General features: G+C 41.3%; 1 protein-coding gene across 1 annotated transcript in view; it reads right to left on the bottom strand.

Annotated features, from left to right (window-relative positions):
- LOC144263926 (melanopsin-like) overlaps window positions 1-25464 on the bottom strand; it is a 71994-nt gene that overhangs the window by 18332 nt on the left and 28198 nt on the right. The window contains exons 4-8 of the mRNA XM_077815039.1: window positions 25137-25340; window positions 14065-14236; window positions 11754-11909; window positions 10489-10596; window positions 1852-2026 (exon numbers count right to left, since the gene is read on the bottom strand). Of these exons, the coding sequence (XP_077671165.1) occupies window positions 1852-2026; window positions 10489-10596; window positions 11754-11909; window positions 14065-14236; window positions 25137-25340 (815 nt within the window). The remainder of the gene's footprint in view (window positions 1-1851; window positions 2027-10488; window positions 10597-11753; window positions 11910-14064; window positions 14237-25136; window positions 25341-25464) is intronic.

Genomic DNA, 25464 nt, shown 5'->3' with positions numbered 1-25464 from the left:
GGACTGTGTTAGAAAGTGCAGAGGAATGGTTTCTTCCAATGCTTGGTGCTAACCTCACTAGCTATAGTCACAACAACCAAACATAGCTTTTCTGTTAGTGCTTATGAAGTTACACAGTAGTTCAGTGTGAGCATGGGAAGGTGCGGGGGGGAGGGGGGAATTCCCTTTGACAGGTGACCAGGAATCTATAACAAAAGGTTTTGTTCATCTCTGCACCCTTGATTAGGATTTCTTCAATATGCCAATGAGTACTGTCTTTTTGCTCATTTTTTGTTTATTTTACCATTTGTTTACAACACAGTTGTTTAAAAATCTTTCTGGTGCTGAGATCAGTTCACTGAGAAGCAGGATCTCACATTCCTAAAGGTGGACTGGAGAATAAAGTAGAAAATAAGGTGCTATATTTTCAGTCTCTACTCAGATATTTACAACTTGAAACAGTTGCAAATCAATTGGTGAACTGGGAAACAAAGTGTTACTATGAATAATTATGAAAGTTCAGTATTTGTTTGTTTTTTGAGAAGTAACGCTACGTAGCAGAAGGAAGCCATTCAGGTGCCTTGATAAAACAGAATAGACAGTTTTTGATCAAGTTTTTGAATAATTTATGTTCTAACCTGTGTGAAAAAGAATCATCTTCAAGCCAGATTTGTCATGCTCCCTGGTTTTGTTGATGTTCATCAACCCACTCCTAGATCTTACTGTTTTTTCAAAATCTATCTTATCTGAAGAATTTAAAGCATCTCTTTTGATATTTGGCTATTTGGTCATGTTATTTTGACTCTGATATTAGTACCCTGAAATAAGTAGCTTGCAAGTGACACATGTCACATCCTTGAGTCCTTATCCTTGCCTAGACTGTTGTCTTCCAGCCCAAAGGACAGTCAAGGGGTAAAAGCCTAACTTACTCTTAGTTCAACCTGTCACAGTGATTATCATCTTTGTGAATGTTCTAGATGATAGTCTGAGCTGAGTGAACTTTCTTATGCTGGTTCAGCACAGTGTGAAAGAGCTGAATACAGTAGGTCCCTGGAGAGGGCTAGCACTGGCTGAGTGCATCCCCTATGAAGACCACTGATATACTAAGTAATGCCCTAATAGGCACAGTGTCAATGCATAAGAGGCTGACTTTTCAGGAGTTGGGGGGAATGCTAAGAGGTCAGTCTGGGGGACATAAGATTCCCCAAAGGGAACTTTTTATTTTTAGTACTATTCTGTCTGGTCCTACGGATATGAAGCCTACAAGGCTTGGGTTCTACTGAATTCTACCTGACAGATAAAGAGTGAAAAGACTGAGCGTGCCATTTTCATAATTTAACAAAAAAATTATACATTTTTGTAAAATTAATGTGAATTTAATGTGCATGATTTTTCAGAGGTATACCCCAGGCAGAGCACCAGCTGCTATGACACCCAAGATTCCACTTCTACAGAACAACCACATTGGAATGCACGGTAAAAGTCAGATCAATAAACCAAACGATAATATTCCTGAACCACAGACAGTTAATCTCCTATACAGAAACAACTTAGCTCAGTGGTTTGAGCTTTGGCCTGCTAAACCCAGGGTTGTGAGTTCAATCCTTGAGGGGACCATTTAGGGATATGGGGCAAAAATTGGATATTGGTCCTGCTTTGAGCAGGGGGTTGGACTAGATGACCTCCTGAGGTCCCTTCCAACCCTGAGATTCTATGATTCTATGATTCTAACTTTATTCTTCCAAGGCTTTCAGAAACAGATGCAAAAGTATGACTTTGGATCCATTTTTAGAGAATTAACTGGGGACCTGATTTGTTTCAGACAGGCAAGTTTTATACCCAATTTCCTCCATGGAAATAAGAAAGACTTACTGCTTCTCCAGTGGAAACTGATGAAATGCAGCTACTCTTGTTCCTGGAGGCAAAGGAGCGACGACTGGAGACAGAGGACCTGAATGATGATTCATTTATAGAACCTGATGAGAGATCACTCTTTGATATCCGTATGAAAAATCGCAAGCAGGGTACAGCACTGCGAATGGTTTTCCTGAAGGGGAACAGGAAAGTAAAAGTTACAAGCTGCATAACACCACAAATACTAGCAGCACTGTTTGGAAAATGGTCTGACAGCAGTTCTCTCTCTTTTGGTAATCTCAGTATAGCTTTTTTTTTTCCTTTATAAAGGTTAAAGATTACTTGGAAGTAGCTTGTTAGGCCTAATGTGAACCGTTAACAAGACAAAAGGAAAGACATCACGTGGATTCAGCGGCTTTAAACCAAAAGGTCCATTGCAAGGATGCGTGGATGAGTAGTGAGAATTGAAAATACAATGAATTTTTAGTAATATATTCAACTTAAAAAACAATTAGTTGTTAATTTGATTGCAAATAAAGGATTAATACTGCAAACATACAAAGCTATTTAACCATAATGGGTCAGATTCTCTCCTGTAATGAGATCTGTTCTGCGCACGGGAGAATGGGAGCAGCATTGGGGAGCTGATGATTATTTATTTGTATCATGGTAGTGTCTAGGAGCCTCAGTCACAGACCAGGACCTTAATATGTTAGGCGACATACAAATACAGAACAAAAAGATGCTTACAATCTGCATAATGTTTAGTAGCAATCTAAGAGCCTGTCTACACAGCATGGCACACTAGACAGAGTCAGATTATGGATTTGTGGGGCCCTGGGCCAGAGCAAGTGGGCCCCGCCCCCATTCCCTGGGGCTCCTGCAGGGGAAATTGAGGTGGGGTGCAGGGGCTTCCCCCCCCCCGCCCAGCACTCCTGTTGGGGAGTGGAGCCGGCAGGACTGCCGGGTGGGTGGGCGGAGTGGGGCAAGCCCCTGCGCCCCAGCCCCTGGCAGGAGCCTCGGGTGGATGAGCAGGCGGAGGAGGTCAGGGCATAGAGATGCCCATTTTTCTGGGCCCCCCGCAGTTGGCTGGGGTGCCTGGGCATGGGCCCAGTGGCTAATCCGCCACTGACACGAGAGGAAGTGCACCAACGTGTTGTGCACGAACAAGCCTGTACAGATTTGCTGGCACGAACTAAAAGTTCCCCAGCATGCTAGCGTAGCATGGGGCTAGTTAGGGTACATGGACTTTGCAATAAAAAAGCCTGTAGCCCCAAGTGTCAGAGACCATGTCCATTTACCTGGGTTTGCAGGACTAAAAATTGCAGTGTGATGTTTGGGTTCAGACTGGTGCGTGGGGTCTGAAACCCACTGTCCTCAGGAGGTTTCAGAGCCCAGGATGTAGCCTGAACCTGAACATCTACACTGCAAGTTTGTAGCCCATCAGCACGAGCCCGAGTTAGCTGACCCAGGCCCACTGCAGCCCTGTTGCATGTCTTTATTGCAGTGTAGCCATATCCTTAGCGTGCAACACACGGGCGTGCTTCAGAATTCACACCCCTCTCATGCACATTGCTGCAGCATGTAGACAGGCCTTAAGTAACAGTTATGGCTCCCTGAGTTTTTGGGCTGATCTTGTGCTGGCCTAGCCCCAGCATGAATTAGAGCAGCCTAGGGGGCTCGACTAATCCATGCCAATTGGCTACACTCCACAAGGGACCATATGCCAGTTGAAAACTGGCAGATGAGAATAGGCAGAGCCTTTGGTCCTTCGCCCAACAACCCCCACTCCCCGTGATGGGGTGGTCAGTTGGCACAGGAGCCAGGCATGTTGACTTGAAGCGAACTGACCGTTCTTCCGTGCGGAGGGAATTCTCAGCTGGTTAGCGATGACTAGATTCCAGCTCCTCGAGGCTGCCTGTGTTGTGCAAAGCAGATGGTTCAAGGGCAGAGAATGTGGCCCAATGCCTTTGTACTTGGCATAATAAAATCTAAAACCTCATATCACTCCAGATTAATTCTAGCACAATCAACAAAATACCAGCAAATATTGCTACAGACAGAAATGCACAAAGACCAGGAATAAGATAGGACAAGCCACACATACAATGGACAACCACTACTGCTCTGTGCACTTGTGAATCACATATCAGTGAAGGAAGCTGAGACATATATTAAGCTCCAGAAGCACATGTTAGAGCTGCATGAATATTGCACCAACAACAAAAAATCGCTTGAACATTAATTCAACTTTTTAAACAAATTTGTTTGACTATGTTTGATCCCTTGTTCCCATTGCCCATTTCCTGTAAGTTTAACAGTGAACAACTTTGCATGCAGGAATGTGTGAGGAAATAGTGAATTTTCAGCAAATACTCCAATATTCAAGAAGATACTACATTTGTAAACGTGCACATAGGCCTCAGACATCTGATTCTGAAAGATACTCTCACATGAACATGCAACAAAAATGTACCATGTGATCTAGGAATCCAAGACAGATGGCAGTACATTCAGTAGTCTGAGGACCCCCCAGAGCTTTGTCTGCACCATCTCTGACCTGGCTGGGACAATGGAATGGATGCCTTAATGTCTACAGGAGATTTGGGCCTGAATGAGTGCTAGCTGGCTGAGTCTTAGATTCCGTTCTTGCAACGAGACCTGCCTATGCAATTGCAGAGCCCCTCACTGACTTCGGTAGTGCTGAGTGAATGCAGGGACCTGCTCCTGTAGAGCTCATTGCAAGGTCGAGGCCTTAATCCAGGTAAGACAGAAGTAATGCTGATTGGGTGGAGGAAATAACTGGAAGAATTAGCAACGGTTTCAATGGTAGCTGAGGGAATGCAACCAGTGACTGAGACACAAGTTCATGGTTGAGGTGTTTTCTTGGACCCCAGGTGGCTGCTGAATTGTCTGATAGGAACTGCGGCCAAGAGTACTGTTTTCTGCCTGCAACTAAGAAGAGAAGTGCAACCACTTCTTTGCTACCATAATTCATGCCATTGTCACACTGGGACTAGATGTTGTAATGCATTCTCCCATCACTATTCAGTAACTAAAGCTGGTGGCAACCTGCTTATTAAACACTGAGCTACATCAACTGCACTAGCTGCCTGTGAATTTCCAGGAAGAATTTAAGGTCTGTTGTAACCTTCAAAAGACCTGAATGGCTTAGGACCAAGTTACCTGGGAGACCACCTGTGCCATTCTTCTCTCTTCTACTGCCATCAGGACAAACTGCAAAACCAAGCTTTTTCCTGAGGCATGTGAGGAACAGGTGGATTGAGGAACAGGATTTATGATTATGTTGGTCTTCTGGAGGTGATTAGAATGGGACATTGAAGCTAACATGGATTTTGAAGTGTGCTTTCATAATTTACATTTTAAAATTTAAAATAGATGCAGCTAGTGATGGGTACTTATGGGATGATGATTTTACTGTAAATTGAAATAAAAGAAAGTAATCAAATTTCATATATTGAGTACTCGCAAAGAACTACCTGAGAATAAGCTATAAACAAAACTTCTTCATGGAAGTTATTTGGTGAATAATTTTGAACAAATCCATTTGAGAAAATTGTGATCTGCTTGACAAAGATTCACAAACACAGAAAAGAAAACTTTTGTCATTTGTTTTGAATGAATGAATCATTTAAAAAAATCCCTCCAAATCACAGTGAAAGTAACAGCAATAATTCTAAAATGAAATGAATGCTGAACTCTTTTATTAAGTAATATTTGTTTAGCTTTGTTTACCGTTTTTTTTCCATATTTAGTGGGTTTCAAAAAAATAATTGTTATTTCCAGTGATCTCTATCATGGAGAGATGGTTTATTCCAGGCCATCAGAATGAACATTCAAACTTCAAGTCTAGTTCTTTCAAGTCATACTATAGATTATTGTACTGGCATGGAGAAAAATGATGAGATGTATTAGGAAATGTAGCTGTTCATATCTCGAGTGAAGCTGGTTCAAAAATGAAAAACATTTTGCAAAAAAAAAATTTAAGTTTTGGTCATTGATACTTCAAACAAAAAATGGACAACAATTTTAAAATTTGAAAAATTTTGACCAGTTGTAATATTGAGATCCTGATTTAACAGCAAGATAATTCTGGATACAAAACCATCATTTCAAATTGATTGCACTCCTGGTAATCCAATAATGAGTAAGCCAGTGTTCAGATATTGCCTTTTCAGCAGGTATCTGCAGTTTAAAAGTTCTAGGAATAAACACCTGATCAGTCCAACTAATGAACTTCCACAGGATTTACTGGACCTCAGCAAGGCTAAAAAGAACCTAATGCCATGATTATTAAAGAAATTCCTGACGTTGGTATGACTGTAGTTGAAGTCAGCACTATTTTCTCTGTTCTATGCAGTCATTTTTTTGGCTTACAGTAAAAATATATCATACACAGGTGTATTTCATTTCTTTGATTTCTTTTTTAAATTCACCCCATTCCCACCAGCAATTCTCAGCACCAAGGAAACATCCTGCACTGTGAGCATCACACCATCATTTTGAAGTGTGTGTGAACTCTTTAGTTCACTATTCCTGAACTCTCTGACTCATGTGTACCATCCAAACCTATCACAGTCAAAAGGGAAAAGTTAGTTTCACTCTAGTCAGAAGATCAAAGACAAAATTGTTTTGTTTTGTTCATAGTCAAAAACTGAACAAAATGTCTCATCTCTGTGATATTTAGAGTTGGATGGATGATTTGATTAATCCAACCCATTTCACCAATTGTGAATTATCCATAAACAGACTTTGATCTTGGAATATTTGCTCATTAGTCAGACTTATTGGGGAATGATATATGCAAATATATTTTCACCAATGAACTGCTTGCAAAGTATTCATTGTGTCTACTTATTCACTATTTGTAACTTTCTATTTGGTCTGCATGATTTATTCTCCTAAGTGACATAATATTACTTCTACTGTCTGACTAGATGATTCTCAGACCCATAAAGTGCTTTCACAATGATTTCATGAATACTTTTGGTGTCAGCAGTCATGGAAATACAGATGGGAAAGAAGGGATGGGATTTGTAAAAGTGCTCAGTGGTGACCTAACTTTGCTCCTATTTAAATAAATGGGACATTTCCATTATCTTCAAAAAGAATAAAATTAAGCCAATGCTGAGCACTTTTGAAAAGACCCTGCCCCATAATATTTTTGGTTCAGGAATTCGACTCAATGTATAAAGACTCTCAGAAGCAGTTCCTACAGTATAGTGCTTATTTTGGGAACAGTCATTTACCTCTTTCCAAACATAAAATATAAATATGGAATCAAGGAAAAAAAAACAACTTTGGGTCAGAAATTCCAGCTTCATACTATACTTCCCTCTATTTCTGCAAACCACTGGAGGCTGGTGACTTCTGAAAGTAGATAGGGAAGTCTGACATATCCCCTATAAGCAGCCTGGGCAGATGCGACTCCAAAAAGATGTTGGCAATTTTTGATTCTCCACTAGCTCTTTATTTTTAGTAGTTATGTTTCCTGCAGCAGATAGATCCCCTCTCTGTGTATGTCTCTCTTCCACAGGCTTTCAATAGTTTGGTCCCCATAGTCAGAGAAATGAGCGCAGAAGGGCTAGTCACCTCTCATGAACACCAGTTAAGATGAAAACTGGTACAAAAACATTTTTACTGTACGTTCCAGACATTTGACAGTCTTCTGAAATTAAGCAGGAACTCAACATTTTGGGGGTGCAAAATTGTCTTATTTGGAGTGGCAAACATTTTCAGAAAAATATTGTCTCATTTTTCTATCAATCTTTTAATTACATATCAGATATTCAAAGTAATTAACTATCTGGGTTTTCCCAACCTGCAACTGTGGGAAAAATCAGAGCTCCAAATGAGACAATGTTGCAATTTCCCCCTTATAACAATAACATCTTACAGACAATTTACACTGCCATCTAGTGATACAATTCTTTATATATTTACCGTCACCTCACATATTTACTTTGTTCAAAGGCTTACTATTATATATACGGCTGCTTTGCAAGAGATACTCCTTGAAAGAATTGTTGGTGAGTCATGTGAAATATTGCAAAACAATTATGGTTAGAAGAAATTCTCCTTCTAAAAAGTCACCTATTTTCTGTTGAAAATGGGTATTTGGACAGAAAGTTGTGTGAAAAAGAAGTATTTTCACAGGATTCTTGGAAATCAAACATTTTAGAATTTGTACAGGTGGAAACCATCCCTGGACTCTTTCCTACCAAGTTAGAAAACAAACCAGAAAAGAATAGTGAGGAGAAAAATATACAATGGAATCTTCTGCTTTCCACATCCCAATTTGGTAAAAAAAAAAAAAAAAAATATTGCAATCCTATTCCAATTTAGGGTTTGTTTTCAGTTTTCATGGCCCTCTTCTTTTAGCCATGGAGATGAATCTTGTGTTGATGGGTATAACACAGGCTCAATATCTTTGAAAGTGCAGAATTCGAACTAGTGCTTGATCTTGATTATATCTGTTTGTAGTAGGCAAAACCTAAGTGACCATCATCCAGCGAGCTTTCCCACTGTTAGCTGGAACAATTATACAATATCCAACATAATCATTGATGAAAACCAGACACAATGGGTGTCCTAGGACCTGCGCCATCCTTAAGGCCAGTGGTCTATCTGGAATGAAATTTCACAGCAACTCTCAACAAACCGTTTGGTTTAAAGGAAGTCCAAGGCTTAAGCTGCTGCTGGGAAATGCAGTGTAAGTATGTACTAGTTTGGCACCATTCAGCTGGACACCTCACTCACCCACCCTGTGATTTAGTGCTTTCTAATATCTTTTGAGACTATACCACTGAAAGGCTCCAGCCCTTTGATATATTTTGTCTTGTATAAGATGAGGCTGTGCTTTTGTGGAACAGACTCCTTTCAGACTGCAAAAGGATTTTCAGTATTTTAAAAATCACCTATTATGAATCTTTCTAGATTCTGACTGGTTGGAACAGCAGTGTTTCTACCATTTATAAATCAAAGACCAGATTTAATGATCTTTACGAAAAGCAAGATGTATGCTTCCCCAGGCTTTTCCTATGGTAGCAGGGGAGGAACAAGTTGGATCTTGTGGGAACTTTTGGAGGCCATGAAGGAATCACCAATGGAGATTGCAACAGGGCCTGTGCTGAGAAGCAAAGAATTTCTGGTCCTTTGGAGATCTGCCTCAGATTTTTTCACATTATCCTCCACCCACTCCTAAGTACTTCCCTAACTCACCTGCTCCTCTCCCCCATTTGTCTCCATCAGTCTCACCCTAATTTTATGGGTTTCCCCATCCATGTGACTGGGTAAAATCCTTCCCTTCACCCTCCCCCTCCTCTATCACCTACATAATGTTCCCGGCTCTATGGGAATGGAAGGTCACTATACTCCCTCAACCCCTGTTTCACTGAGGTCAGAGGTGGTGGGTAAAACAGAATTCAGATGCCTCAGCACAGAAACCCATAAACCAGTTGTGAAGGAACCAGCAAGGAAATAAACAGGAGAAAAAGAAATAAATCAGGAAACAATGCACAACAAGCACACAGCAGATTTACTGCACTTGGGTATACTGGGATTTCAAAAAGCAATATGGCACAGCACAAATAGTCCATCCCCATTCAGAAAATTCTCCACATAAGATTTATTTTAAAAGATACAACAACAAAATAATACCCGTATTTTCCAAGCAAATTCAGTGTGAAGTACTAACCCTGGGACTGAAAAGTTCTCACTTGTCATGTGCACAACCTGAGCCTCTAATCAGTGTTTCCTCCAACCTGCGCAGCTGCACAACATGCCACCAAGTGCCACGCACTTGATTATTACAGCTGCGTGGGGCCGGGCAGGGCCCCAGGGTGGCCCGCCAAAGAGGGCGCTGTGTGTAGGTTTTGCTTGAGTCCCATCTGACCTGCTGAGAGCCAGTTGGCCTCACGGCGGACCAGCCGAGCCAGGTGACTTCTCCGGTGCAGGGGTGCCCCTCCTCTGGTTCCCGCCCCCCTCCCTCCCCTGGCCACGCTGCTCCGGACTCGGAGCTTTCCTCCTGTGTGCTGGGGGAGGGGGGAGAGGGGAAGGCTGACGCTGGGGTGTCCTATAGAGCCAAGAACATTATGTAGGTGATAGAGGAGGTGACCATCCGTTCCCCCTCCCCCCGCCCATGTATCCAGTCTCCACTGAGCTGGGGTGACATGACAGGGGGAATCAATGCCAGCTGCTGCATCTGTGGGTGCAAGAAGGAGATGAAGGGGTTATAGGTGAAGGGGGCACAGTGCAGGGGTTTGGGGTACAGCAGCGGAGTGTAGGGGTTGAAGTGAAGGGGGCACAGTGCAGGGGGTAAGGAGTGCAGGAGGGGGGGCAGGGACATCTGCACATAACCTTGATATTGGTATACATAACAAAATTCATGCCACACATGGATGGAAAAGATAAAAGGGAACATTGTGCAATTGCAATAACTTCTTTATCTTGTGGCCCACATTTTACAGCTATTGGGCCATATACACCACTGACAAAAGGGGGGCACAGATCTATTGATTTCAATGGCGCTGTGGCCACTTACTCCTGCAGTAAAGTGCCCTCAATAGAAGGAATTATTATTAATGTATACATTTGCATGTGTACTGACAGACAATTGCAATGTGTTCACTGTACCTGTATCTTGGGTGAATTATTGCATAGATGATAGGATTGTAGATTGCAGAAGCTTTGGCGATAACAGCTGGCACAGATTTAGAATATGGAGTTAGAGTGTTGCCATGGCTAAAATTAAACAAAAACAAAACACAAAGGTATTTTAATGGATGTGTGTTAACTAAATTACCAAAACATACTACTCTTCCTTGATTGATTATGTCCTCTGACAACAAATAGTTTTGAAAAGTTAATATGTTTCAGTGCATTCCTTGCTGAGACTAAGACCACCATGATTTGGTGCCATACTGGTTACATTTACTTGGAGAAGCTGAATGGCCATCAACCAATGACTTCTCTGTTTCTAAGAATGACAAGCAGCCGGAACAAATACAATCGCTTCTTTCTCTGTTGCTCTGCTAGTCAGAAGCAGGAGGAGAGATTATTAATGTGGAGAACAAGGTAGATATGGAATGGTAACAACAAAAGCAGATTCAGAATGAAAATCTCATATTGCCACCCCATTGTATCAGTTTCATTCTGCACACCAAAAGGCATCAAGGAGACTGAAATTCCAGTGTCCAAAAAGAAAGGGAGGAGAGTGAAAAAGGGGAAGTGGGCTGAGATCAGCTTTAGCTGTTTTTGCCTCAAACTGTCTCAGCTGCTAGGAGGAGTCTAATATCCATTGATCTAATATCAGTGAAGTTGAATGTGCATCAACAGGAGAACAGGTCCCCCTACAGGGGAGAGCTGGGAAGGGGAGGAGGACATGATCTCTGAATTTAAAAAGTTGGGAAAAAAAGCCTCTTGACTCTCACTCTACTAGTCACTGTCTTGAGGAAGGGGATTCTTGAGAGATCAGATATGAGGAGAGTAATCATCTGCTGAGATGCCTAGGATTACTCTGCATAAAATCAGAATACACACATAAAATAGCAACACGAAGGAAGTGAAAACAAAAATCTGTGCTCAAAAAAAAAAAAAAAAAAAAAAAAAGAAAAAGAAAAGCACACAAAGTTTCATGTAAGAAATGAAATAGACACTAGTTAATCTTGTTCTCTTTTATCCAAAGGCCTATCCTGAGGAATGATACATCACCTCTAATCTGGTGTCTATTTTAACTCCTTTTAAAAGGAAGATACACTCCTTATGGGTGACAACACTGAGTACATCTCATTTACAATCCAAGGAGGAGTCAAATTTCTGTGAAATATCCCAGGGCAGCTTCAGGCCTCGCTCCTCATTACTAACTTATCTTGACTAAGGGTCACCAGATTTCTACTTACCCCGCCCATGCAATCATCGTGACACAAGCATATGGAGACCAAGAAAAGACAAACACAATGATGACCACAAAGGCAATTTTTGCCAGCTTCCATTCATTCTTCATGGAATGCGAGAGGTAGGATTTATGACCATAGGACCCTAGCTTCTGAACATCCCTGTGAGAAGAACAACAAAGGAAGTCACCCAGTGTAAGAAAATGTTTGGTGCAAGATGCACAATGCATTATTAGCAATAAATAAAATAGAACACACACTTTATCTTTCCCTGCCCAAATATACTCAATTATTTAATATCTTAAGGATAAAGATCCTACTCTGCTACACCCTGCAAAGGGGAGTAAGCATGCAAAATGGCCTCAATACAGCCAAGAGGAGTAAGCAGGAAGAGAGACACTGCTTCTGCAACATGCTCACTCTTCATCTTCAAGAACATCCCAGATGGGGCTCTGCCGTTCTGAGGGATGGGGCTCACACAGCTGGGGAATGGCACGGTCCTTTTGGAACCAGACAGATCTCCAGTAGTGAATGAGTAAGAAATCCCACTCCTTGCCCTCTGCGACAGTGCCAGAGGCACAAGAGGGTTGCTCAATGGTAGTTCAATTCCGTGAGGAGTCATTCTGCCCGGGTTGGGTGGGAGGCCAGAAAGCAAAGCTGTCATCAAGGCTGATCTCATCTCTGTAGTATGAGATGTATTATGCATGAATTCACTCTTCCCAAGGGCAGCACTCCTTGCCGCCTCCATACTTCCCCTTACTCCTCCTCCTCGTCTCTTGAGGAGATGATGTCATATGAACTCAACAGATTCCTACTCACTGAGCCAAGTATATTGGTATTGTAGGCTGGCTACTTTGCAAAGCAAGAGCGCTGGTGAACCTGGCACGTAACGTTTAAGGAGACTATTTTACACTCCAGCACGTTTATCCATCAGACAATGGTATTTGAGCCAATGAGAGATGACATTCTTTTTGCTTGGAGATAATTTTTGGAGATTGTGGTTTAGCTGCAGATATTCTGAAAGAATCATTAGTACAAGCCTGAAGAAAGTCTCACAGCTATTGTGCAGGGACTCTTCAGATACCATCCTCACTTTTTTATGCCAGCAAAATCAGCTAATATCCTGCAATTTACAATAAACTGGTCTGACAGGATTTAGCATAAAAAACAAACAAATTTTAGTGAAGATTTACTTAAAAAGGAAGGCCACTATGCAAATCAGCAGCGTGATGAGCTGCTTCCATAAAATGATAATACACAAATAGATGCACTATGGAAGAAGCCTACAGAAGACACTGTGTTAGCAAGTAGAATACATATTCAATTCTTGCGGCAGCCATCCTGAATGCTCACATGTAGCGATATTGCTTTAAGGACCAAGTCACCATTCCTTGTTATCAAATTTGCAATTGCAGAGAGCATTTGCAAGCCCCCATTCAGAAAAGCACATAATCAAGTGCTTAACTGTAAGCAGCTATGTGAGTCCATCCCTGTTCAGCAAAGCTTCTTAACCATGTGCTCAAGCCTCACTGTAGTCAATAGGGGTTAAACATGTGTTTAAAATTTAGGCATGTGATTAGTTACTTTGCTGAAACAGAGCAACAGGGCTTGATCCCATTCAGATCAGGGGAAAGATTCTGATCGACTTCAACTGGATTTGTATTAGGCCCTGAATGAGTAACATGCACATATTGAGAGGAAAAACAAGAGAGAGAGTTCCCTTTTTGATCTCTGATCAGGCCAAATTTTTAGTTCAAATATTTACAAGAAAAGGCCGAGAGTCATGTGCAAAACAATTTGTACCTGCCCGTACATTTGCATGACATTTGGTCAAATACATGCACAGATAGGTATGTGTGCGCATTGGCCTGTCTCATCTCCCTGAGTTCAGCTGTAAAAACTGCCATCTCTGGAATGTCTACAATAAATGAAACTCTTGAGGCATAAGGACTTTTAATGTCTGTGGAGTGCGCCAAATTCAGGCGATGCCCATTTTGCTCTGTAACGGGTTTATACATTGTCATAATCTCCCAGGGGCTTAGATGATGAACCCAAACACTGAAGAAAATGAAAAATAGCTGAATATGAGAAAACAGCATTTCTGCTTCTATTTATCTAACCTGACTGTCTATTTGGAGCATGTAAGCAGGGAGTTCTCTGTATTGTAATTCTGTAGGACATCAAAGGAGAATACAGATTCAGTGTAACCAGCATCATTAATATATCTACCGCCCAGCTCGATTTTCAGCCAGGAGCTTTAAAGTATGCTTTACAGCAAGAAGACAAGAGATTTAACTACTCTTGCTACCCTGCTTACCTGCCAGTACTTCTTACTGCCAGAAACATGAATAAATAGCAATGGAATATTATAACCAGGGGAATGAAAAACACACAGCAACATAACATCATGGTGTAACTTCTGTTTGCTGGGGAATAGGTTACATAGTCCCATGTACAAGATATCATCAACCCTTCTGGCACATAGGAACCTAAGAAACATGAAAAGTAAATAAATATGTACATATATATATATACACACACACAGTTTGTACAATTACTGGTGAAGGTCTAAGAACTGGATAGTTAACAAGCAGATGGTAATACTATACATGTGACCCTCACTGGCCATCCTGTACTGCATAATCACTTAACTGCTGTATTGAACAAGCCAGTTCTAGAATACGGAGAGCACCGATACAAAGCTGGCATGCATCTTGTCTCCACACTAGTCTGAACTCATTAAAAAAATTGCATCATGCACAGACAATAAGAAAACTGCTAGAAATCTTTGAGGGGGTCAACAAGCATATGGACACCAGGGATCCAGTGGATATACTGTCCTCAGATTTTCAGAAAGCCTTTGACAAGATCCCTCACCAAAGGCTCTTAAGCAAATTAAGCTGTCATGGGATAAGAGGGAAGGTCCTCTCATGGATTGGTGACTGGTTAAGAGATAGGAAAGAAAGGGTTGGAATAAACGGTCAGTTTTCAGAATGGAGAGAAGTAAAGAGCGGGATCCCCTGGGAGACCAGTCCTATTCAACATATTCATAAATGATCTGGAAAAAGGGGTAAACAGTGAGGTGGCAAAATTTGCAGATGATACAAAACTACTCAAGATAGTTAAGTCCCAGGCAGACTGAGAAGAGTTACAAAAGGATCTCAGAAAACTGGGTGACTGGGCAACAAAATGGCAGATGAAATTCAATGTTGATAAATACAAAGTAATGCACATTGGAAAACAATCCCCAACTAACACGTATAAAATGATGGGGTCTAAATTAGCTGTTGCCACTCAAGAAAGATCTTGGAGTCATTGTGGATAGTTCTCTGAAATCATCCACTCAATGTGCAGCGGCAGTCAAAAAAATGAACAGAATGTTGGGAATCATTAAGAAAGGGATAGATAATACAGAAAATATCACACTGCCTCTACATAAATCCATCGTACACCCACATCTTGAATACTGTGTGGAGATGTGATCGCCCCATCTCAAAAAAAGATATATTGGAATTGGAAAAGGTTCAGAAAAGGGCAACAAAACCGATAAGGGATATGGAACGGCTGCCATGTGAGGAGAGGTGAATAAGACAGGGACTTTTCAGCTTGGAAAAGAGACAGCTAATGGGGGGATATGATAGAGGTCTGTAAAATCATGACTGGTGTGGAGAAAATAAATAAGGAAGTGTTATTTACTCCTTCTCATAACATAAGAACTAGGGGTCACCAAATGAAATTAATAGGCAGCAGGTTTTAAACAAACACAAGGAAGTATTTCTTCACCCAACTCACAGTCAACCTGTGGAACTCTTCGCCAGAGGATGTTGTGAAGGCCAAGACTATAACAGAGTTCAAAAAATAACTAGTTACATTCATGGAGGATAGATCCATCAATGGCTATTAGCCAGGATGGGAAGGGATGGTGTGCCTAGCCTCTGTTTGCCAGAAGCTGGGAATGAGCGATAGGGAACGGATCACTTGATTACATGTTCATTCCCTCTGGGGAACCTGTCATTGTCCGCTGTCGGAAGACAGGATACTGGGCTAGATGGACCTTTGGTCTGACCCAGTATGGCCATTCTTATGTTCTTAACTGTCAGTCTTCCATGAGCAACCTTTTAAAGTACACTAAGTGGTATATGATGGCATTCTGAATACTGGCTAGGGGAGAGACAATCTATCCAACTGCTCCCCCCACCTCTCAATTACTTGTAAGAAGGTCATTTTCAGCAGACACATTTAAGAATCTTTAATAATAGCAGACATAAATTAAAGGCGCATCCACTGTAACTGAGGGTCTTTTGAGATTACCTTGGAGAAGGTCTCTCATTTAAAAGGATTCATAATGTTACCTGTGCAGATTTGATACAGGCTGAATCCTGGCAAAGTCTCATCCTAGAAGCTACTTCCCCTATGCCTACTTTATAAATTGATATGTCCTAAAAAGATATGGGCTGGATGTGGAGGGGCAGGAGGAGAACCAGAGATTCTGAAGAGGTATTTGTGATGGATCTCAGCAACCACCCTCAGGAAAAGGCAGGTGAAGGGGCTGTGTGTGGGATAGGTATGTAGTGGTTAAAACTGGACTCATTTTACACAAGACAGATGCCAAAACTAATCCCAATAAAATGTTCAAACCCCCTCTGAAGCATTTCTAAAGCCGCAACATCTGCGTATAGAATGCATAATGGTGTGGTCACTAGGCGGCTTTCACTGGCACTTAATTAGGATTTTGGACAACCTAAATTGGTCAATGTGTGTGCTCCACTCTTGCTCCCCACATCTGCCACATGCCTGTGCTGAGAGTGGAGGGGGAGAGAATGGCACAAAGCTGGCTACAGCAGCTTTTTGCCAGCTGAGGATTTCCTTGTGCTGGGGGAATCCTCTGCAGCTGGATTGAAATGGCTGCAACTGTACTTTGCACCAGTGGAAGAGTAAATATCTGACCCAGGATATTGTATTAATTCTGGGTCTATATACATGTGTATTAGAGCAGGAGGAGCAGTGACTGCTGTAGTTAAGACTGCATAAGCATTTCCTAACCCTTCCCTTCCAGTCACTCAGAACTTTCACCTTAGTTCAGTGGAAGGCCTGAGCTCTGCATAGGCCGACTCTTATACCCACATGGAGTTCTGCTGAGGTTTATGGGACTCTGTACCAGTGCAGGCATGTGCTCATACAGATTCCTTGGCACAGTCAGGGGCTTAGGCCCTGGTCTTGCAAGCGGACTAGTGGAGTCAGAACCTTATGCTCAAGCTGAGCCTCGCTGAGGGTATGTCTATAGTGCAAATGTATGTGTGCGTGCAGTACGGGTAGGCATACTTGTGTGTTATCTTTAATCTAGCTAGCGCAGGTAACAATAGTAATGTAGCTGTGGCCGTATAAGGTTCGGCACAGGTTAGCAACCACAGGAAACTCTACTTGTTAGCTCCTTGCCACCATGGCAACACTGCTCTTTTCACCTCTGCTAGCTTGATTGAAGCTAGTGTGTGCACCTGAGCTGCATTCCCACCGTCACCAGCTGTGAATACATACCCTGAACAGGGTTCCATGCAGGCTCATGGATCAGCCTGACGGATTGGGCCTTAGATTTTAAACACTTTATAAGACACAGCAGTCCCTGCTTAGGCTGTGTCCCAGAGTGTGAAGCATACCGTCATTGCTTAACAAATAAGAAACAATCCTAACAGGCCATGCAGTAAAACCCATTACTCCACCTAACTCCTTTTCTTGATTATGAGCTGTAAATATAAGACACACAGTGCTGAATATCAAAAGCAGAGCTGTGGTTATTAGAGAGTAAGTGCAAGCTTTGGAATGGATATAAGCAGAGATGCTAATTAGAAGAAAAAAAATCAATGAAGGCAAAGGAAAATAGCTTGAAGATGCTCAGTATAATTTTTCTTCACTGCATGTTAAATGAGATTTCTTCATTGTCTGACCCTTTTAGCATCAGAAAATCCTCTTCACGAGATGAAAGTAATTCAATTAGCATTTGCATGCTAGCTATTTTATTATGCTAACAGAATTTAGAGTATTCTCGCCATCAGGGTTAAACTGTACTGTTTTTGCTTTCCAGAGACAAGTCAAGGGAAACTTAACATATCAATTAAGGGATTTTGTTTTTTTTGTTCTCACTGCCCGGCTTTCCCTACCAACAACAAGAAAGAAAAATATTACTCATTACCCACTTCTATTTCTTCACTCAGAAAAGCTGAACAGTGGATGTCAGCTGCACTCTTTTAAAGTTTTTAGAGAAAGATCACAAGTATATCAGTGTATTCCTCCCTGTGCAGGGAGCAATGATATATTGATATAATGCACATCTAACAAAGGCACAGTCACTGCTGTGAAGGATGTGTGAGATGCCTGTAATATTTTATGAATATTAAGTGTTTGATTTTTATTTTATTGTTTGCTATACGATTTCAAGGAGGTAATTCAGGCATCAGCTCACCTGCATGTAAGCAGGAAAGTGGTCAAACACTTCTGACAGACAGCTGTTTACCGATACGCCTTAAAAGGCCACGCAGAGAAGCAATTGCTTTGAAGTCTATCCTTGACTCCCACCTAGTGGGCCACATAAACCAGTTTAAACAGGGTGAAGAGACACAGGGGGACAAGGGGCAAGTCTACACTACAAATAAGTTGACTTAAGTTACGTTGACATACAGCCACTGCAGTAATTCAATCAGTTTTACACATCCACACTACGTCCTTGTGTCTGCAGTGCACATCCTCACCAGGAACGTTTGCACCGATTTAACTACCAGGGTGGGGCATTGGGGATGGTTTCTGAAAGGCAATCACAGTTGACATAAGCAATGCAGCATCTAGATCGACACTGCAGCAACCTAACTACATTGACTTAAGCGCTACACCTCTTGGTGAGGTAGAGTTATTAAATCAGTGTAGTGGGTAAGTTACATCGGTGAGAGCTACATTTTAGTGTAGAAAAATATAGAGATGGGTTGACGTAAGGCAACTCATGCCAATCTAACTCTGTAGTTTAGACCAAGCCAAAGGATTTTGGGGGTGGATAAAGGAAAGCAGTCCCTAGAGGAGGGAGACACACACAGCCTGCAGGGAAGCAGACTGAACGCCAGTACCAGATGTGGGAGAGCCGAGTTAGTGCTTAGGTAGGCCTAACTTATGCCCCAATAGCAACTATGTGAGTGAAACCAGACAATCACCATGCTCTTGGATGAACTCTCAAAGGAAAATGATAAAAGATAAAACACCACATCACCTGTGGGTGAACACGTCTCACAAAGTGATCACTCTGTATCTGACCTATCAGTCCTCGTCCTCAAAGGAAACCTGCACAACTCTTTCAAAAAACGAGCCCGGGAGCTTAAATTCATAATTTTGTGAGACACTAAAAATCACGGATTGAATAGACACATTGGATTTATAGCTTATTACAACAATCTATAACCCATTATCAGTAATCACCCCCAGATGCTTCCCCCTTTCCTTTTCTCCCTATTACCAGAGAGGTGTTAACGGGTCACTTTATCTTGAATGATCCCATGAAATATGTATTAACTACTTATGCTGAACCATCTGTTCCATCTTATATTTAGCTGTGACTTTCTGATTAAGTTTCCCAAACCTGAACAACTCCGTGTGAATATGAAAGCTTGTCTCTCTCACGGACAAAAGTTGGTCCAATAAAAGATATTGCCTCACCCACCTTGTCTCTTTCATTTCCTGTGACAAGCACAGCTACATGTATAAGCTTTAGGCAAGGCAGTTGCACACATTGACAGGTTTTTAAATTTAAAAATACTTCACTCTTGTTATTCTTTGTTCTTACTGTTGAGATTAAACTATGCTTTGCTTTGGAAAGGCTGTTTTATGTTGTCATGGCATCCCCTCACTGGTAGGGTGTCTCCTCCTGGCTACTCTGGGGATTAGCTCCTTCCAGGTCCAACAGCTCCTTCTGTCACTCGTTCATGCACTCTGCTGCCCCGTGCAACTCAGGGTGAACGCTCTTCATGGTTTGGCGCTCCCAGCCATTTCACTACAGTGCCTCCCTTCTGGGGTTTTAAAATCTGATCACATGACTATCCCAGAGCGTCTTCTGCTCCCCTGCCCAGTCTGTGCCACTTCCCCCAGGGGCTGGTAGGGGAACCCGAGCCCACCTACTAACCCAGGTTCCAGACCAGGGACTATGCTTAGCCAACTGTGTTCTGCTTTCTCCCAGACCCTGTTGCTCTTCCCCTATACACCTTCCTAAATCTTCTAACTCTCCTCTCTCTGAGTCAACCAGCCCACACTCCCTCCTCCCACAGAGTAACTGCAGACTACATAGCTCTGTAACTCTCAAACACACCTCTCTTCTCCCAGAAGGAAACTACAAACTACCTCCTCTGCAGCTCTTTTCTGCTGCCAGCTTCCTGGCTTTATACCAGCCCTGCATGTTCCTTCTCAGCTGGGTCCCATCATCAGTCAGCCCCTCAAACCATAGCTCTCCCTTAGGTGCAGCCTATCAGGTGAATTCACCTAATTTACCCTGCTCTGCCTTGTGTGGGGGTGAACATCCCATCCAATCTGTCACTGTGTTCAAATACTGGTCACTCCTGAAGGGAAGACTTATAGGGCTCAAACCATTCATGCCTGCTAAGGAATCATTGTTGCTACACACAGTGTTGTACTCCCAGTCTGAGAGGAAGAAAATTGTGTGACTCCACCCTGAGAAACAAAGACATGGGCTTGTAACACAGAGGGGGTGTGCTCAGAAAAACTAAGCAGCTTCCAAGGTGCAGATAGCCCTGGACAATGACAACTGTGTTTTGAGAAATCATCAGATGTGGCAACTGCAAGGCTGATCTGGTTTATTTTCTTCTACTGATAGCATAATATTGTTTTAACTCATATATTAGGAATTAGAGATAGAAAAGAACTATCAGGTCACACTGCAATTACCCTGTCAGTGCAGGACTGTTCTACTTGCTTTGCCCAGTTTAATTTTACAGGACTCAGGTGATGGAGCTTTCACTGAGAGACTATTTCACATCTTAACAGACCACATTAGTAAGGATTTACTTCCTGACAATTGGGCATCAGTGTAAATTTCAATGAAAAACCTCTCAGTGTAAATGGGACTCACACCCAATTTTTATTGTTGTTGTGTTGGCACTTACAATGAAAGACCTTGCAAAATTTTACCGCAGGCTAATGAGTGAGTAAAATTTGCAAGCCTGATTAAAGGCAATAATTTTATGTGTTATTTTATTGACATATCCAAGGCTTTCAATTAAGCAGATCATTACTTACTATTACAAGAATTAATTGCCCCAGATATCTATGCTAAAGCCTTATTCAGAGTTAAATCCTACACAGTATACTCAGCTGTAAAGCTACTGATTACAGGCAGATGTCTTTTGCAGTGTAGCTCAATGAAAAGCCCAACTGCAGGAAAAATGCCATATTCTATGTTCACAATAATTCAGTTTTAGATACTGGTAACAGAAGAGTTGTAAGACAGCAACAATGATACAAAAATGTGATTACTGGGATATCTAATAATAGCCTCATTTGTTATCTTTTAAAATAAAGCTAGTTAATAAACAAATCAATGCAGAAAACTAGAACAGCAAAGCAAGGCATGGAATTGTTATCTTAATATTAAAGCAAGAAGGCTATTATCAGTTGTTATACTGCAAGTTCACTTGCAGTAAAAGAAATAACATGAGTTTAAATCAGCACTTCATAAGATTCTGATGAAGGGGATGAGAAGGCTAAAATGCCTCTGGATTTATAGGAAATTAATAGTTTAGGATAATATTAGGTCTGTTCCAAAAATGGAAAGCATTTTCAGTGAAAAATTAAGAAAACAAAATAAAATGTGGATTTGTTTGTTTGAAAATGTGGCAGGTTTTAATTTTTCATTGAAATCAAACAAAAACATTCATTTTGATTCAAAAATCAAACATCTGAATTTGATTCAAACAGAAATCATTTCCTCCCTTCCCATTTTTGGTTCGACACTAGAAAAGGGGACAAAAGAGAGGGAAAGGGAGAAAACCCACGAAATCCAGATTACCTTTTGTTTTGACCAAAAAAAGATCAATTCTAAAAATACAAACAGATTTTCAAGCAGAAAGTGGCATGCTTGTCTCAGTTCCTGAAGGGGAAAAATTAGTAAACAGATTTCATTACTATTTGTGATGACATTATACACTCCTGTTCAGTAAGAAGAGGTTTTTCGGCTTATTCAAACACTCAATGCGCTCATTCAAAATATTCAAGTGTTGCTCTACTCTGAAAAGTGTCTGTGAACACAGTGTCACGGTCTGCCTGTAAGTAAAAATCCATCCACATCCCTGCCCCCAACTACCAGCCCTGCAAACTCAGCCTCACGTTTCCCTTTTTTTGCAACACCATCATAGAATCACAGCATCACCGAATATCAGGGTTGGGAGGGACCTCAGGAGGTCATCTAGTCCAACCCCCTGCTCAAAGCAATAAACCAATAAATGTCCTGCTGGCTAAATTATATCCTGTGTTACATCCCCATTGCACAGATTTAACCAGATGGGATTTAACAAAACATGTCTGTGAATGATGCACAATAATAAGCAGAAATCCAGCTCATCCATCTGTTTTGACGCTACCAGGCTCAAAAGTAGTAAGATGCTATTTCTGTCACTCAAGTCAGTAGATATGACTGAATAAACACAAGGAGCCAGATCCTCAACAAGCGTACATCACATTAGCTCCACAAGTTTATGTCAACTGAAGATCTGACCCAAGGAATATTTCTGTTGAGTAAGAAGGTATAATTTTTGCTAGGTCATTTCTCACAATGGAACCTCATTTTAAGATCATGAAGTAAAATCCCAGAAGTAGAGAAATTTACAGCCAAAGGGACAATATCATCAAAGTTTAAGACCAAAAATTTTACTTGTGATAAATATCTAAGTTGAGACCAAGATTTTCAAGAGGGGTTAATGACACTTTAAAATCTGTAAAGCACTTTGAGATCCTCAGATGAAATTTTCAGAAGACCAAGCTAATATTATTGTTGCTTAAGGCTGACATTTTCAGAAATGACCTATAATTCTGAGTGCCTTGATTTTTGGATGCTTTTAAGAGGCCCAATTTTCAGAAGTGCTGAGTATCCACCCACTAAAAATCCTTTAAGATGTCTCAAATTGGGCACACACAAAAAAATCTAGCATCCAAAAGGGATAGTCATTTTTGAAAATGTTGGCCTTCAGAAATATTATTTTCCTCCACTGTAACACATTTAAGCTGAGAATTTTAGAGTGCTTAACAAATATCAATAAATGATAGTAGCCCTGTGAGATAGGTAAGTACTGCGATCCCATTTTTACAGACAGGAAAATTAAGAGACTGAGGCCAAGTGATTGGACAAGATCCGTCAGGAGTGGGGAGTCTAGGAATAGAATCCTTATCAACTGTGGCTCTCTGGCTCAAAGGTTTGTGCCTTAACCAGAAGGCTATTCTTCCCCCGCTTTTCTCACATCCCCCTGCCTACTTAGCCAGGCTGTCTGAGAAGGGGTAAGGAGATGCCAAGCAGGGGAGATAGATACTTATAATGTCCCAGCATAAGAGGTTGAGGGTGGAGAGAAATCTGTGTATGACCCAATAGATGATGGAAGTCACGACTAATGGGTGATTGGATGTATGTGTGGTGGGGAGGATATTTAGCAAGTGATGGATCTGTGAGTGTGGGGACAGGCAGGTATGCGGTGTAAGTGTGTGTGTGCATGTGTCCGGAGAAGTTTAGTAGCAGAGAGTAAGAGAAGGTTGTGGCAGGCAGTGGAGAAAGAGAAGGGAGGGACAGCGGGAAGAGAAAGCAGGGAGAGATCAAATGGAAAAGAGAATGAAGGAAAAACTGGATCAGGAAGAAAGCAGGCCTTTAAAAAAGGAAAGAGAAAGGAAACTAAAAGCACAGGAAGCTAAAATTATTTATGATCAAAGTTTAATTCCAAATTAAATAAGTGGAAGCAAGTAAACAGTGATGGATTTTAGATGTAAATCTAAATTTTCAGCTTGGAAAAGAGGGGACTAAAGCGAGGATATGGTAGAGGTCTATAAAATCAAGAATGGCATGGCAAAAGTTAATAAGGAAGTGTTATTTACGCCTTCACATAACACAAGAATCAGGGATCACCCGCTGAAATTAATAGGCAGCAGGTTTAAAACGAACAGAAGAAAATTACTTCTTCACACAATGCACAGTCAACCTGTGGAATTTGTTGCCAGGGGATGTTGTGAAGGGCAAAACTATAATGGGGATCAAAAAAGAATTTGATAAGTTCATGGAGGAAAGGTTGATCAATGGCTATTAGCCAAGATGCTCTGGGTGTCCCTAGCCTCTGACTGACAGAAGCTGGGGAGTGGACAACAGGGTCCATATTTGCCTGTTTGGTCATTCCTTCTGAAGCAACTGGCATTGGCCACTGTCAGAAGACAGGATAGTGCTAAACAAGATTAGAATTGTCAAACACTTCCAAGGAAAAGTTTAGGAGCCAGACTGAGATACATTAGCAAAGACAAGAAGGTAGGGGAATTTAAGGTCCTGATCCAAACACCATTAAAGTCAATAGACAGAGTCGTCCTATCTTCAGTGGACTTTGAAGTAGGACTTAAAAAGACTTTAAATATTGTATTATGATTTTTTACGTAATCTCTATTCAGGCTGAAATGGAGATGACAAACTTCTCATTGAATAGGAAGACGTACTATTTTTCAGTATTATCTTTCAAAGCTACTTGTTTTAAAAGTGGGAACGCTAATGTTTTACTCCTCCTGAGAGAGTCACTTCAATTTATTTATATAAGGCCAGTACAGAAGGAATAAAAATATTAGGGGTTAAGTCTCAGCCTTGCCTCAATGTGTCCGCCCTTTTTGCGCACCCAATTTTGCATGTGCAAATAACCAAGGTTGCTATTGATTTAATGTAGATAACCAACTACCAGGCTGCATCTTCACCTCAGATATCTACATGACATTAGTCACTCCTGCCTTTATTTTCAAGCTCAGAAGGGAAGGCAGGCTTTTGATAATATGTCCCTTAATCTCTTGACGTAAAAAATGACTATCTGAGAAAGTAAGACTGTGCTGACAACTACTGCTGAAGAGAGAAGGTACCTACCCTTTCTGACTTGAGAAGTACCAAGATAAGCCTAAGTATGCCATTGGGGTATTTGTTCTGCTTGAGTATACCTGGAAAAAAAGAACACTTGCACTGCAATAGACACAGATATACTATACTATAGCAACCCCCCAGGCATTAGCTATATATATATATATACACACTCAAGAGTAATGCCTACGGCTGTTTTACACATCTCCAACAAAGCAAAATCGCAATAATGTACAAACACACACACAAAAGAGTAAACAACGTACTCCACCCAAGAAGTGGAGCCACGCTCCATCCCAGCGAGTAGAGCCAGACAATAACAATGATCTGCGATGTGTGTTTCTTGGAAGTCCACCGCATGGATTGCAGAGGCTTAGTGATCACAAGGTATCGATCAATGGAAATAGCTAATAAAGTCATCATTGAGGTTATTCCAAAGAGCGCCCCGCAAAAAGCATACAGGTCACAACCTAAACAGAAAAGTGGAGCGAAAGATTTTTAGTTTTCTAAACAAATGTAGAACTCTCTCTTATAGCCTGATGCAATAAACTTCCCATTTGTGATCACACTGTTCTTGACTCAAGACACTTTCCT

Source organism: Eretmochelys imbricata, chromosome 4, assembly GCF_965152235.1.
Source record: "Eretmochelys imbricata isolate rEreImb1 chromosome 4, rEreImb1.hap1, whole genome shotgun sequence".
NCBI lineage: Eukaryota > Metazoa > Chordata > Testudines > Cheloniidae > Eretmochelys > Eretmochelys imbricata.
The sequence above is the reverse complement of the archived record's forward strand: the minus strand, read 5'-3'. Positions and strand labels throughout refer to the sequence as shown.